General features: G+C 43.9%; 2 protein-coding genes across 3 annotated transcripts in view; one reads left to right on the forward strand and one right to left on the reverse strand.

Annotated features, from left to right (window-relative positions):
* Nucleotides 1–13811, forward strand: part of LOC136429733 (gamma-aminobutyric acid receptor subunit delta-like) — a 92291-nt gene that overhangs the window by 22449 nt on the left and 56031 nt on the right. The gene's annotated exons all lie outside the window — the stretch shown is intronic.
* On the reverse strand, nt 983–9406 carry LOC136429734 (actin, cytoplasmic-like). Its single transcript, XM_066419686.1, has 8 exons — nt 9304–9406; nt 6837–7024; nt 5857–6069; nt 5308–5446; nt 4200–4307; nt 3022–3213; nt 2259–2378; nt 983–1417 (listed from the first exon to the last, which is right to left on the reverse strand). Exons 2-8 carry the CDS (start codon nt 6996–6998, stop codon nt 1212–1214), a joined length of 1140 nt encoding a protein of 379 aa, XP_066275783.1. The 5' UTR covers nt 6999–7024; nt 9304–9406; the 3' UTR covers nt 983–1211.

Below are 13811 nucleotides of genomic sequence, written 5' to 3' on the forward strand. Positions count from 1 at the left end.
GCTCATACGTATAGTTCAGCTTGATACGTTCTATTGTAAGACTGCAATGCGAAGTTGATTCGCTATGAGGCGCTTTACACAGCTCGTGTACCAGATATGCTTAAGAGCCTATAAAGAAATGTAGTTTTTACACATTATTGTTTCGCTTCTTTATTCTTCAGTTCAGACGCTGGCCCCATTGCTTCATATGACAAAGCCATGACAACACAAGGCGCTGGGCTAAGAAAAAGAGAAGTTAAAAAGTAAACCCACTATCCTACTAGTAGGTAATAATGAGCTTACAGTTGGTGTTGAGGTATCACTAACAATCCAATGGTCAGATTTGGACCCCTGGCGATATTCTATGTAACTGCAGTTGTTTTACTCGTGAAGAGTTTTGTCCCCTTGCTGAGGAAACGACTTGCAAGCTTACAGTTGGCCATGGTGTTGAGGTATCGTTAACAATACAATGTCCAGCTTTGGACCCCTGGCGGCTTCTTTTGTAACTGCAGCTGTTTGATCCTTGGATAGTATTGTCATCCTAGCTAGAGACATCTTAGAAAAGACAAAAGTCGTTTTACACCTTATTGTTTTATTAATTTATTCTTAAAATTTCAGACACATGACCCATCCCATCATTCAATAAGGCCAGAAGGACAAAATTGAGGTACTAATCTTAGAACAACAGAAATTGAAAAAGAAACCAAGGATACGAATTGAACGTTAGTGTTGGAGTATCGTTAATAATCAAACGTTCACCTTTGTTAATGCAATTGTCGTGGGAGTCTTTGGAAGTTTTGTCACCTTAAACTTAACACCCATATATATGTAACTAGGTACCTACCCATACCCCATCTTCAATTGATACAATTGATAGTCGCAAAATTAACCTAGTAAGTTAACCCATGCTCTATAACCGCAAAAGCGTATCGACTTCGGATTAAGTTCGTGCCAACGTTATCAAATAAAATCATTCAAGTAACAAAAGTACTCTTAGGAGATGGTACCATCTCATGGGGGATTTTTAGTTTTTAGTGTTCGACGGACGTCGCCCGAGATTTTCATTGGAAAATACGGTCGACGCTCGGGCGATTTTGAAATTCGGCGAGCTTCGGGCGATCTACAAAGTCGGCCGACGCTCGCATGAATTGTGACGCCGGCTTAATTACATCTGCTGGGAGAGTACGTCCTAAGAGCCCTGGCCTCGCCTGTGCAGAGCTTGCTGGTGATCCTCAGTAACACTTGCGGTGCACGATGGAGGGCCCAGCCTCTCCGTACTCCTCCTTCGTGACGCATTTCTCCCGGAAGCCCTCCTGGGACGCCACGGCGGACCCCCCGAGCCACGCGGAGTAGATCCTATCGGGCGAAGCGGCGACTTCGACCTTCATGTTTTCCGGAGCTAGGCCCTTGACGTCCTTCTCCAAGCGTTGAGCGATGCCTAGACCGAGAGGAAATTACGGCATTAACGGTTGCCTCGTTATGCTACGGTCACATTTCCAAACCGGGGCCCGACCGGGCTCTTTGCGGGAACGAAAAATGAAAGTGCATGACAAGAAATATACACAAATTATGCCCATGATTAATATTTTTGACGTTTGTGTGTTTTGTGGTCTTTTATATCATACTTTTCGTTTCCGTAAACTGCCCGGCCGGGCCCCTGTTTGGAAATGTGACCGTAGCATTACTGCCAGGCCTTTCCATTTGCCTTCCTCCAAGAGCACCACGGAAGAAGCAAGGACCAGCTCAGACAAAAGCCGATATTACGGGAACCCATTGGTGGATTCGGTGGCAAAACAATATCAAAAGGGCCGACGAGTATCCAAAAGTGGTCTGAGGTACCCTCTGGCCCTTAAGATAGAGACAGAGACAGAGACAGAGACGGAGAGAGACAGAGAGAGAGAGAGAGTGAGTGATGAGGGAGTGGAGTGAGTGAATAAATGTAAGAGTGTGAGTGAGTGAGTGAGGGAGGGAGGGAGGGAGGGAGTAGAGTGAGTGAATGTGAGAGTGTGAGTGAGCATAAGAGTGAGTGCGTGAGTGCGTGAGTGAGTGAGTGAGGGAGTGAGTGAGGGAGTGGAGTGAGTGAATGTGAGAGTGTGAGTGAGCATAAGAGTGAGTGCGTGAGTGAGTGAGTGCGTGAGTGAATGTTTTTGTCAGTTGAAGACGTACCTTCGAGCGTGAGAGTAAGCGTGACTGAGAGAGAGAGTGTGATTAGTGAGTGTTAGTGAATGAATGAGTGGGTTTGTCAGTGACTGTTTTTCCTATTGTGTTTGAACACGTACCTTCGAACAAAGTTGACCCTCCGGCCAGGGCAATGTTGGCGTAGAGGTCCTTGCGGATATCGACATCACACTTCATGATGGTGTTGTATAAAGTCGTGTGGATACCGTCACTTTCTTTTCCTGGAAAGAGACAAGAGACGGTGGCAACAATTAGTATGGTGATTTTGTGATTTTGGTGATTTCTTGAGAAATCTTTTGTTTGAATCCACCTTCGCGCAACCATTTACAATAGAATTACTATCTATCACTGTACTACTTTGAGGACTACAATTAGTTCTAACTTCAGAAATCTGACTAGAAGACTGGTATATCAAAACTACTGCCAAAAAAAAAAATTGGAAACCTGTGATCAAATTACCGATCTGTGGCATCGTGCGGCGCAATCGGTAGGGTGTTTCGCCCACAACCGAGTGGTCCCGGGTTCGAAACCACCGATATGCCCCGATGTTGTGCCCTTCGGAAAGGCACTTAACACGACTTTCCTCACTTCACTCAGGTATAAATGGATACCTAGCTTCGGTTAGGGACGTCCCTCGGATAGGATGTTAAATGGAGGTCCCGTGTTTGAGGAGAGCCACACCTCGAGCACGTTAAAGAACCCACCGCACTTATCGAAAAGATTAGGGGTCCTTTCCGGTGCGAGTGGTCCGAAACCTACAGTCCTATGGCCGCACATGGGTTCGCCCTTAGTAATAGGCTACGGCTAGTTGGGCAACCCTGGCATGTACATGCTGAACCAATAAATAAAAATAAATAAACTTACCGATATGGCTAGGATCGAAGAGCACCTCGGGACAGCGGAACCTCTCGTTACCAACAGTGATGACATTACCGTCCGGCAGTGTGTACTTTCTCTCACACTCGGTGCTCTCGGTAGCTTCCTCCGTCGCAGCCTCGAAGTCCATGGCGACGTAGCACAGCTTCTTCTTGATGTCGCGGACGATGTCCTTCTCGGCTGCATGTGTGATGCGCAAACGACTGAGTGAATCTAAATTTTACCACCTTAATATTTGCCGGTATCGTTACATGTTTTCATCCAAGGCCTATCACTGAATGAGCCACAGCGGCTAAACATGTATGAGTTTCTAAACGGGAACCATGCGGCTGCAGCGCCCTTTCTGAAGATGATGAGTCATAAGTGTATACGGTTGACTTGAGGTTTTCCACCACAGTCTATTGCCGACAGAGTGAGCCTAGTTATGAGTCATCCAAACTAAACTCCTTTTTATTTATTTATTGATCTTTAGGGTGGTCCCTTCAGTTAACAAGGTAATTGATTTCCAAGGGAGCCCTTTAATACGTTACATGACAAATCATAACAAATGATACAAAAGCAATAACTTAACATAAACTACATTTGTGATCAATTACACAATCATAAAACAGGAATGATCAAAGATAGGAGTAATAAATAAACTCAAATAATTCAAAACAATAACAACTCAAAATCACAAAATCGCAAAGGTCATTCAACTGAGGGTCAGAGGTCAGATGTCAAAGGTTAAGAGATTTGTAGCGAGGAAAACCACGGCAGGACTTGTTCTTCATACTGGTTTTTATACAATGACAAAATTTGGAAGGTAGCTTGTCTTGAATGGCATAGGAATGGCCATGGGGAACTGTGTAGCACTGCCATTCTTTGTCTAACTTTATATCAAATGGTGTCGTGCAAGTACCGCCGAGTGTTGGCGAGTCGTACCATACATGGATACTCAGTGAAAGTAGCCACACGTGGTTGCTACTTAATCTGAAGTACATCAAGTCTTTTGGTAACTAAGTGGAACCAGGAGCTCAACTGTGAGGCTGTTAGCAATTCAATTCAGCTACGGCTGAGATCTATTAAACTGATCAGAATATTAGTGATTTTATCAGCGCGAAGCTCATCATCTCATACAAGGTTGATTGTACCAAGGAGGGTTTATATAGCTCGATTGTACCTACCGGCGGTGGTAAAGGTATACCCTCTCTCTGTAAGAATCTTCTGTAGTCTTTCCGTCAAGTCTGCCCCGGCCACGTCCAGACGCAGGATGGCGTGAGGGAGAACGTAGCCTTCATAATAATAATAATAATAATAATAATAACTTAATTGCACAACAATTGTACAAGGTAAAAAGTATGGCATTCACTGGTCCATAGATAACATTCTATTAGGCTAATAAGTCTATCTTATACAATATGGTGCAGTAGCATGGGATGACAATGGGATTTTACCATCATTGGAGGAGTTTCTAACGTCTAGGCATTCTTTGATCTTCTTCTCACCTTCTCGCCCTGACGCCTTTAGGCCAATGGCCTGTAAGTTGTAAGCATTCTTTGATATACTTCCCAATGTATACCATGCATGGGCTGTCACATATCATTATGTACTTAAATTTCCTATTCAAGTCCATTGAGATAAATCCTGGTAGATCCGACGATAGCATTGAGTATCATATTGTGAATTACGTGCATCAAAATATTTGGAACATACAATTATAAAGTGATATTCGTCTTCAACTACCCTTGCCAAACTGTTGTCTAATGTAGCATGGCTGCTAGGACATTGACGGACTGGTATTTGGACAGACATAATTACCATGAAATTACCATGGCAGTGCGCACTAACCAAGCATTAGTGCTGCATATGTATTTCTTGCATTAATGCTGCATTAGACAACAGTTTGGTTAAGCCCCCGTCACAAATAAGAAATTCAGCTCGGCCGATGTGTTGGCGAGCTTCAAATGTGCATTTTCGGCCGAAGTACGGCCGACGTCCTGTCGGTTACGCGGGCTTCGGGCGATTTTTAGAAATCAAAGTTGATCCAAATATTGGTCTTTTACCAGGTTAGTCGATACTGACTTCGTCCATGTCCAAGAGATGGTACCATCTCATGGGGGATTTTTAGTTTTTAGTGTTCGACGGACGTCGCCCGAGATTTTCATTGGAAAATACGGTCGACGCTCGGGCGATTTTGAGATTCGGCGAGCTTCGGGCGATCTACAAATTCGGCCGACGCTCGCATGAATTGTGACGCCGGCTTAAGGGAACCTCTGGACAAAATGGACAAACCTTCATAGACCGCGACGGTGTGCGTCACGCCGTGCCCGGAGTCCAGGACGACCCCGGTGGTCTTGCCGTAGGACGTCAGAGCCAGGGCGGCGCCGATACTGATGTTCATGGCGGGGGTCTTGAAGCTTTCGAACATGATCTAGAAATTGTACGAAGTTAGAGTATTTTGTTGTTGTTGTTGTTGTTTTGTGGAGGGGAAAGAATTGCATAATCATGACCGACCGAAAGGAATGAACAGAGCAGGTGGTTTGTATAAACTTTCAGGCATTATATTCTATTGCTGACGTCACGCCATGTAATTTCGGTGATTGGTCACTTGGCTTTTTCAGGAAGACTGCAGTAGGAAAGTTGAAAGCTCTGTGCTTTAATTGATTTTTGTTTTGTATTTTTTTCATTCATTATGTAAGTGGACTCCAGGTGGAATTGTGTTTCTTTATGTGGCACTAATGGAGATCTTGATCAAACAGACAAACAAACAAACAAACAAACATACAAGCATACAAGCATACAAGCATACAAGCATACAAACAAACAAACAAACAAACCCACCTGAGTCGTCCGCTCCCGGTTAGCCTTGGGGTTGAGCGGGGCTTCAGTGAGAAGGACGGTGTGTTCCTCCGGCGGCGCGTGCAGCTCGCTGGAGAACATGTGTCGCCAGACCTTCTCCATGTCGTCCCAGTTGGTGACGATGCCGTGTTCGATCGGGTAGGTCAGGTCCAGGACGTCCCTGTTGGCCTGCGCCTCGGCCCCCACGCACCTGTCCTGTACCGTGGAACCGGGGAGGTATCGTTAGGGCCCTGTCACACTTGTGAGTATATCCATGTGCGACAGATATAAAACGATACAGCACATAACTGTGCGGAGACCTCCTCCCTTTGAGAAATATTTTACATAGATATAATATGCAGATGACTTTAACATTTACATAAGCTATGCGTGGTTATGTACACATGTCACTAGTATGAAATTCCAACCACAAGTGACTGAGTGAGTTAGTGTTTGAGTGAGTGCGTGAATAAGTGAGAGAGGGAGCGAATGAACGAGTACGTGAATGAGTGAGTGTGTGAGTGAGTGAGTGAATGGGTGCATGACTGAATAAGTGAGTGATTGGATGAATGTGTGAGTGAATTACTGAGTGAGTGAGTGAGTATGCGAGAGTGAATGAATGAATGTGCGAATGAGTGAGTGAATGGCGGAGTGAGTGAATGAATGAATGTGTGAATGAGTGAGTGAATGACGGAGTGAGTGAATGAATGAATGAATGTGCGAATGAGTGAGTGAATGGCGGAGTGAGTGAATGAATGAATGTGTGAATGAGTGAGTGAATGACGGAGTGAGTGAATGAATGAATGTGTGAATGAGTGAGTGAATGGCGGAGTGAGTGAATGAATGAATGATTGTGTGAATGAGTGAGTGAATGGATGAATGTGTGAGTGAATGACGGACTGAGTGAGTGAATGAATGAGCGAATGAGTGCATGCGTGCGGGCGTGAGTGGGTGAGTGAATGAGTGCCAAATGTTCCCGTTACCTGCCCCTCTTGCTTGCCGACCACCGAGGGAAACACGGCGGAGGGCCCGCGACCCCCTGCCAGCCCGGCCTTGATCGTCCCGGACCCGTTGTCCACAACTACAGCGAGCCCGGCGCCTTCCCCCTCATACTCCTCTCCTTCGTACTCTTCCTCGTCACTCATGTTGATTTAGTAAGGTCCGTGAAGAGCTGAGGAAAATCAAATAAGACCTGTCAGATGCCTGCATATATATATATGGCCTCCGTTGGTCAGTATTGTCCATAGTAAAATCCGAATTCATAGCAGCCCTACAGCATCGACTATGGCTAAACAGCCCTATACGAGAATGGCAGTCTCTGCCACAAAAAGCACATCTGTAAGCTGACTCAGTTCCGTTGCAAAGCTCTTTTCTGCGGATCCGCTTTTCTTCTGCGCTGTGCATCAGTCTGGCTTCTCCTGATTTGAGCTGTCTGAACAGTGTGCATCTCCACCTGGAACGGTCACTTGCAAGGTCCTCCCAGTGCTCCGTATCAATATCTAAAGCCGTCAAGTCCCCCTTCAAGTCCCTGCCTGCAAGACATCTTAAAATGCCCGTGGAATTGTGCGTAATTCGTCCTGGTGCTGCAAAACGAGGATGGGACTAGGTGGGGGGGGGGGGGGGGGGAGGCTGCAAAGCTTCAGCCTTCACCAGGCCAAAGGTCACGATTACAGTCGTGCGCAGGGGGTCCATTCTTGTGTAGGGGGTCAAAGGTCATCTCGCCATGTTTTGATAGAATTTCACCAGTTTGCGCCGGTGGAAAATCGGCGAAACTCATTAGATTGACACTTTATAGGTCAGACTACGCTGAAGCTGAAAGTGACCGCGATTTAATTAACGTCTAGAGAAAATAGTTTTTTTTTCTAAACGTTAAATCGCGGTCACTTTCAATCACTTTCAAAGTGCCAAAATTGTCAATCTGAAAACATCTTTGGAAAGCTGGCTAGTCTATTTTGTCAGATGCAGTCGTTAACGCAAGTTAGAAGGGAATTTGTCGGGAAATGGCTGATACGAATCTGAGTTTCAATGCGATTCACGTGATTCGATTGGTCGGGGTTTAATCGTGTGGTTGATACTCCGGTTTGACCAGTTGCGAGGGGGGAGGGGGCGTGTCCTAGAATGTGCAGGCAAAAGACCAGGCGCTGACAAGGCACATTTATAACAATGAGATCATCCTTATGATACCACCTGTTAAGCATACATAACGTTACATTATATGTAAACAGATATAGATAGATAATGTTGCACATATATATAAGGGCAGTTGTAAATAATGTAAGGTTAGACTTAGATTTCATCTAATCTTTTTGATGGTTCTTCCAAAGCAAGGATAGTTCCACTTATTCATTCTACATGCACTAGTATAACATCTACCAACATAATTCCACCAGGGTACATAACTCCGCCACCCTGAAAAGATACGTCCAAGCTGATTTCCAACCCAACGTCACCCAGTATAATGCACTCCTGTGTATCTAAACTGTGCATACCTGGGGGGTTGCTGCACTAGAGATCGCTCCAACCAACTGTTTTTTAAAGTGGCGGATTTATGGAACCCGGCTGATTACTGATAATTGAGGTTACATCGGGAGCGCAGATATAAACTGGAAAATTTAGGTTTGGTAGTTTTTCTTTAGACTCGGCCAGCCTCTGTGAGTCGCTGGGAAAATAGTAGAAATTGGCCAAATAGAGTCAACTGTATGAAGGGGGTCGGCTATCCTCCATGGCCAAAGTCCCCAGGCAAATGTTCTCTCTATAGCCGACGCGGTAAGTCTGGTAGAGACTAGTTTTTCTTGACGATTTCGTACATCGTCGGAACATGATGGCGTCGAATGACCCAGGCTAAGCTAGCGCACACCAGATCGAGAGGCCACCGGTTCGATTCCGGGCTAGACATTGTGTCCCTGGGAAAGGCACTTTACACAACTCTTCCCACTCCACCAAGGTGTAAAAATGGGTACCAGACTTCGGTTGGGGAGGTAAAGTGCGGTGGAAAATTGAGAGGGTTGGGCTCAGCCTTCAAATACTGTGGATAACAACCCACTGCCCCTACGGCCTCAAAAAGGACTGTTACAGGACTACTACAGGTAGTACAACACCACATCCCTCAGTAGTTTTGGTGAGATAGCAGAAGCAGGTGGACGCAATGGAAACCGAGTTTGCTCAAGAAATGTTTGCGATCTACCATAGAACCTCCTCAAACCTACGGATTAGAATCTATTTTGTGATACCCTCCACCAACACAAAAGAACCCTGATGTTACAAACAACACATAAGCTGGCCCACAAGTTTTCGGGGTCGACTTGGGGCTGAGTGTGAGGAGCTATGGGCTGTCCAGTGGAGTTTTCCTATTAGAAAACGCCACTTGAGCCGCCTAAGGTTCTCCTTGTACAGTCATGGGTCTACTTTAAGTCGTCTCAGAAACGCGTGTGCAGATCGAGCCGTACTTACGGTTAAAAGTGAGTCAGCCTTGGAACAGGTGTCGTCTACTGCGTCGAGTCGATGCAAATGTCCAGAGACTCGCCCAGGTCTTTTTTATTTGCTCATCCGAACCCTTTCAGTTACGTACTCAGCCCCGGGAAAGCATGACCGAATATGGTCAGCGTGACCAAATATGGCCACGGAGCAGACAATGTTTATTCCCATCTGAATCAAGGACCGGTTTGTAATTGCACAAGGCTTGACGTTTTGGAATGTTGTAATCGCGCCTTTTGTTGAGAACGTCTTCTCGGAAACCTCTGTTGACCACAGGTCTAATCACGTGACTAACGGTAATTGACGCGGGGACAAAACAAAAACTAAGCAATACATTACTGTTAAAGACAACTCATGTCCCCTCTATGTTGTCATGGCAACGATTTTGTTTTCTAGCTTTTTTTCGTTTTCTTTTTTTCATTTGATATATTCAGAACACTGACAACTCTTTTGTCCATACAAATTGCATAAGGATACATGGCATTGCGTTTTCATTGGATCAAGGAGGCTTACGTCCTAAACCTCCTTTATTGGATGAATAAAAATTGGTCTTTACAAATTATGAAATATTTTAGATCAGTCCTTAGTCATCACTCCGCGTTAATTTTAATCAGAATGAACAAAACACACTGAAAGCTCTTTCGTAATCAGGTCCATGAAAAATGCGTAAGAATACTCAGTATCGAAAATTATGAAAAGGTTCAGATCAGTCTTAAGTCGCCAGTTGGCGCTTTTGCCGATTTCCTCTGTGAAGGACTACGTAGAAAGTACGGATTAAAAATGGCCTGACCGACGATATGCTAAAACCTCTCTGTGTTGCGCCGTAACACCGGGCATTTGCAATCGTTTAGTCCAGAGAACTTGCAAAGACTTACAAATTCGCTGAGATAACAAGAAATCGAAAATCTCAAACCTTTGAGAAACATTTAGATCTTTTGTCGATTTTTTTTTTCATTCATAATTGTGAATTTGTCACTAATTCTGTCCAACAATAGATGCATTTTCCTGTCAATATAACTTAGAACCCGGGACAAGCCAACTTCCCCATATTGCCAGTCTCCGGTCGCACCATATTCCGCCTCACATCTACAATATTCAAAATAACTCAGAACACACACCAAGACAAACAAACAAACAAACAAACAAACAAACAAACAAACAAACAAACAAACAAACATACCTGAAGTAACTCCTCCACTTGTAAAGACAATTCAAACTCTACACCTGGATTAAACTGCAATAAATCAGATTTCCGAAGTAAATCTACGGAAGTAAATCTGCGAATTTTATCCAGTTGTAGAGTTGGAATGTATTGTTTACCTGGATGTCTACCCTTCATAAACGTAATATCTCCATTTTCACGGAGGGTGATAATCTAACCCAAATAACGGATCACATTGGGTCTTGAATGGCCCGCTAAGGTTTTTCTTCAAGTCATACAATTACTGCAATACTACTACTAGTGTCCTCTGGTACTGACGAAATGGTCAGTAGACCGTCGCTACACCCCCATTCCACAAGGACGGCGCTCTCGCCGCGTGCTCTCTGCGACCTAAAATTTAACAGAGCGCTTAACAAAGTCCATAGATTTTTAAAAAAAGCTAATCTTTTTACGCTTTGTGTGTTTTTTTGTCTTTTCAGTCATACTTCTATATATTTTGCATGAAATTCCAATGGTTAAGTCAAGTCAAAGGTTGCACACATTCGAGTTAAGTCGCAGTGAGAGCGCAGCGAGAGCGCAGCGCAATCGCCGTCTAGTGGAACGGGGGGCCTTAGTGATGTAAACATAAAACGACTTTGCCAAATCGAATTGAAAAATACCACCTTGACATTGCACTTAACTAAACAGTAATATATTCGACAAAACTGTAACAAATTTGTGCAGCCCCAGCTCGAACCCGGAAGAAGCGTAATGTAATTTCCGACTTGCAATTTCAGAAATGGGAAACTTGATGAGATTCGGCGTTCACTGGTGATTTACAGTCTTTCATCCCGTAACAGCTGTTGGCCATACTTTTCACACAAAAAAAATCTGCCAAACTGATGCAGTTAGAAATATCCATAAAAGTATTACGGAGCTAATGTCAGACTTATTTTTCACACATACACGAATAAACATCTGCCAAAATGGTGCAGTTAGACAAGTCCATAAAAGCACTACGGAGCTAATGTCAGACATATTTTTCACACACACACACACACACACACACACACACACACACACACACACACACACACACACACGCGCGCGCACACACACACACACACACACACACACACATACACACACACACACACACACACACACAAATCTGCCCAAACTTGCTTAGTCAGACAAGTACGTAAAAGTACTACGGAGCTAATATATATATATACCACCGGAGGTATAATTTGCATACGGGGTGATAGCAACAACATTCACCGGCATCTACCAACCAAAAGCACAATCATGCATAGGATTTGACGGTTAATTTATCGACATCCGGCCAGCCAGAGAAGTTGTACGTTTCATCACTATTTTTTTCGTACGGTTATCGTACGTCGTACGACAGCAAATTGGGGACATTCTTATCATAAGGGCAGTCTGGGATGTAATCAGCACCTTTGAATGACGCTATTGTTTCTGCCATTGAACTGACCTACCTACGAACACTAGAACTCTTCAAAGTAATCATCTATGTCGTTTTTAATGTGTACTTGAGAATATGAATTTGTCACCTATTGTGCAATCCAGCCGCTTGGCTGCTAAGTAATAATTTGGATGAATCAGTTATCAGTTCTGTGTCTTACAAAATTCACCAGTCTTGTGACGCAAATTGTTGTCGTAGATCTTTCAGCATCCCTAGCTGTCAATACAAAGGAAGTTCTCTGTTCTTGCACTTCATTTCAACCCACGTAATATGATCTACTCACGTAATATGATCTACTTGCCTGCCCAGAAACGTTTATGGTTAGAAACATCAACCCATATTTACGTCATCGTGGTTTAGATACGGCATGCTTCAAGCTCATGTCTTGTATAAATCAGACAACGTTATGGTCACGGCCGTTTGCCAGGGTTATGCATATTCCACACAGATCTGTATAATTCCAGTGTTGATTCTGTAATTAGGTCTTTGGAAAATGTTGTTTCCGGTAATGACCTGCCGACCATAGCCTTTTAGGGGGTCACCGCTGGCAAACGACACAACATTTTTGATCTGTCATCTTCGTAATGAAGGGAGTTCCAAGTAGTCTTGCAAATTTTCTTTCAGACGTCCTGTAGTATACACTTGATGTTAGAACGCATAGTAAACATTGTACTTCCTTGCACAATTTAGCAATGTACTGCGTATTTTTGTGTAACTGCATTAAGATGATCAAAATACTGTAAATTCAATTCAGAAATGTTCACGATGGTTTTATGTTCGCGGTTTTCGCGGCGACCGTTTCACCGCGAAGAAAAGGGTATCCCTACCTATTGACCCTATTTTTTCAGGACCGTTATAATAGGAAACAAAACATTAATTTTCTTTCTTATGGGTATAACCTAATCTATCTGCCAAGCAGCTTTGTACAATTCTGGTTGATTGTGTTACCAGCCCACCTGAACACGAACTCGCAATATAAAACTTCAATAATGTGTCTTAAACGGCATGCAGGGCTCATATAATACACAGACCCCGTTCATACTAAAGCCCCTGTCACACTTGTGCGTATATACAAGCCCGCATGAGTTGCGTGTTAACATGTTTTTGGTTTAGGTTAAGTTTGCAGCCGAATAAGTTATTTTTGGTTTGATAACTAGACTACTCAACGGTGGATCAAAGTAGAAAACAACTTCCCACCCGCAAAATGTACATAACCCCCCAAAAAAATGTTACTGCGGAACTCATGCGACCTTGAATATACGCACAACTGTGACAGGGCCCTAAGGAACGTTAATCCTGCTCAGGACCGAAGTTACCTAAACAAGATTAATGCGACCTAGTCTGAACGCTCCAAGTCACAAATTGAAACCCTCTGATACACATTGAAACCACATGAAATCATAGAAACTCTTGGAGGTAGTTTCAATGTGAATATGGCAAATTGAACCCCTGGTGTGCAGGTACGCGACTTAGGCAAGTTGGTCCTGAACTGGTTTGCAAGGCTTAGTATGAACGGGGTCACAGTCTTGTAGCACGTTCCTGAACTCCCAGGACGGCAGTTATACCCATGTTATAATCTCTCCTGTATGTAAACTGTACCGGGGATTGACCTACCTACATCATATACTAATCAAAACATATGGCAGGATTACAAGGAGTTTATCTATGAACGAGGGTGCTAGTTGTGAAGTACTGCGTGCACGGCTAGGTAAAAAGGTCAAGAAAAAAATCACATGCCGGATCTTGGAAGCAGATAGCTGCAACGCAACACCTTGTGATGCACTTGCCGCATATGTTATTTCTGATTTGTTGACTGATTAATTGAAAGGATGTCTATACACTGCCTGTGTATTA

Source organism: Branchiostoma lanceolatum, chromosome 3 (genome assembly GCF_035083965.1).
Source record: "Branchiostoma lanceolatum isolate klBraLanc5 chromosome 3, klBraLanc5.hap2, whole genome shotgun sequence".
Lineage (NCBI taxonomy): Eukaryota > Metazoa > Chordata > Leptocardii > Amphioxiformes > Branchiostomatidae > Branchiostoma > Branchiostoma lanceolatum.

Excerpts from the sequence above, each read along its gene's own strand:
- LOC136429734 (XM_066419686.1), bottom strand. The coding sequence starts at position 6,998 with ATGAGTGACGAGGAAGAGTACGAAGGAGAGGAGTATGAGGGGGAAGGC. Across the intron at positions 4,308-5,307 it reads CACCGTCGCGGTCTATGAAG|GCTACGTTCTCCCTCACGCC; the intron begins GTTTGTCCATTT and ends ATTATTATGAAG. Across the intron at positions 2,379-3,021 it reads CTTCGATCCTAGCCATATCG|GAAAAGAAAGTGACGGTATC; the intron begins GTAAGTTTATTT and ends GTCTCTTTCCAG.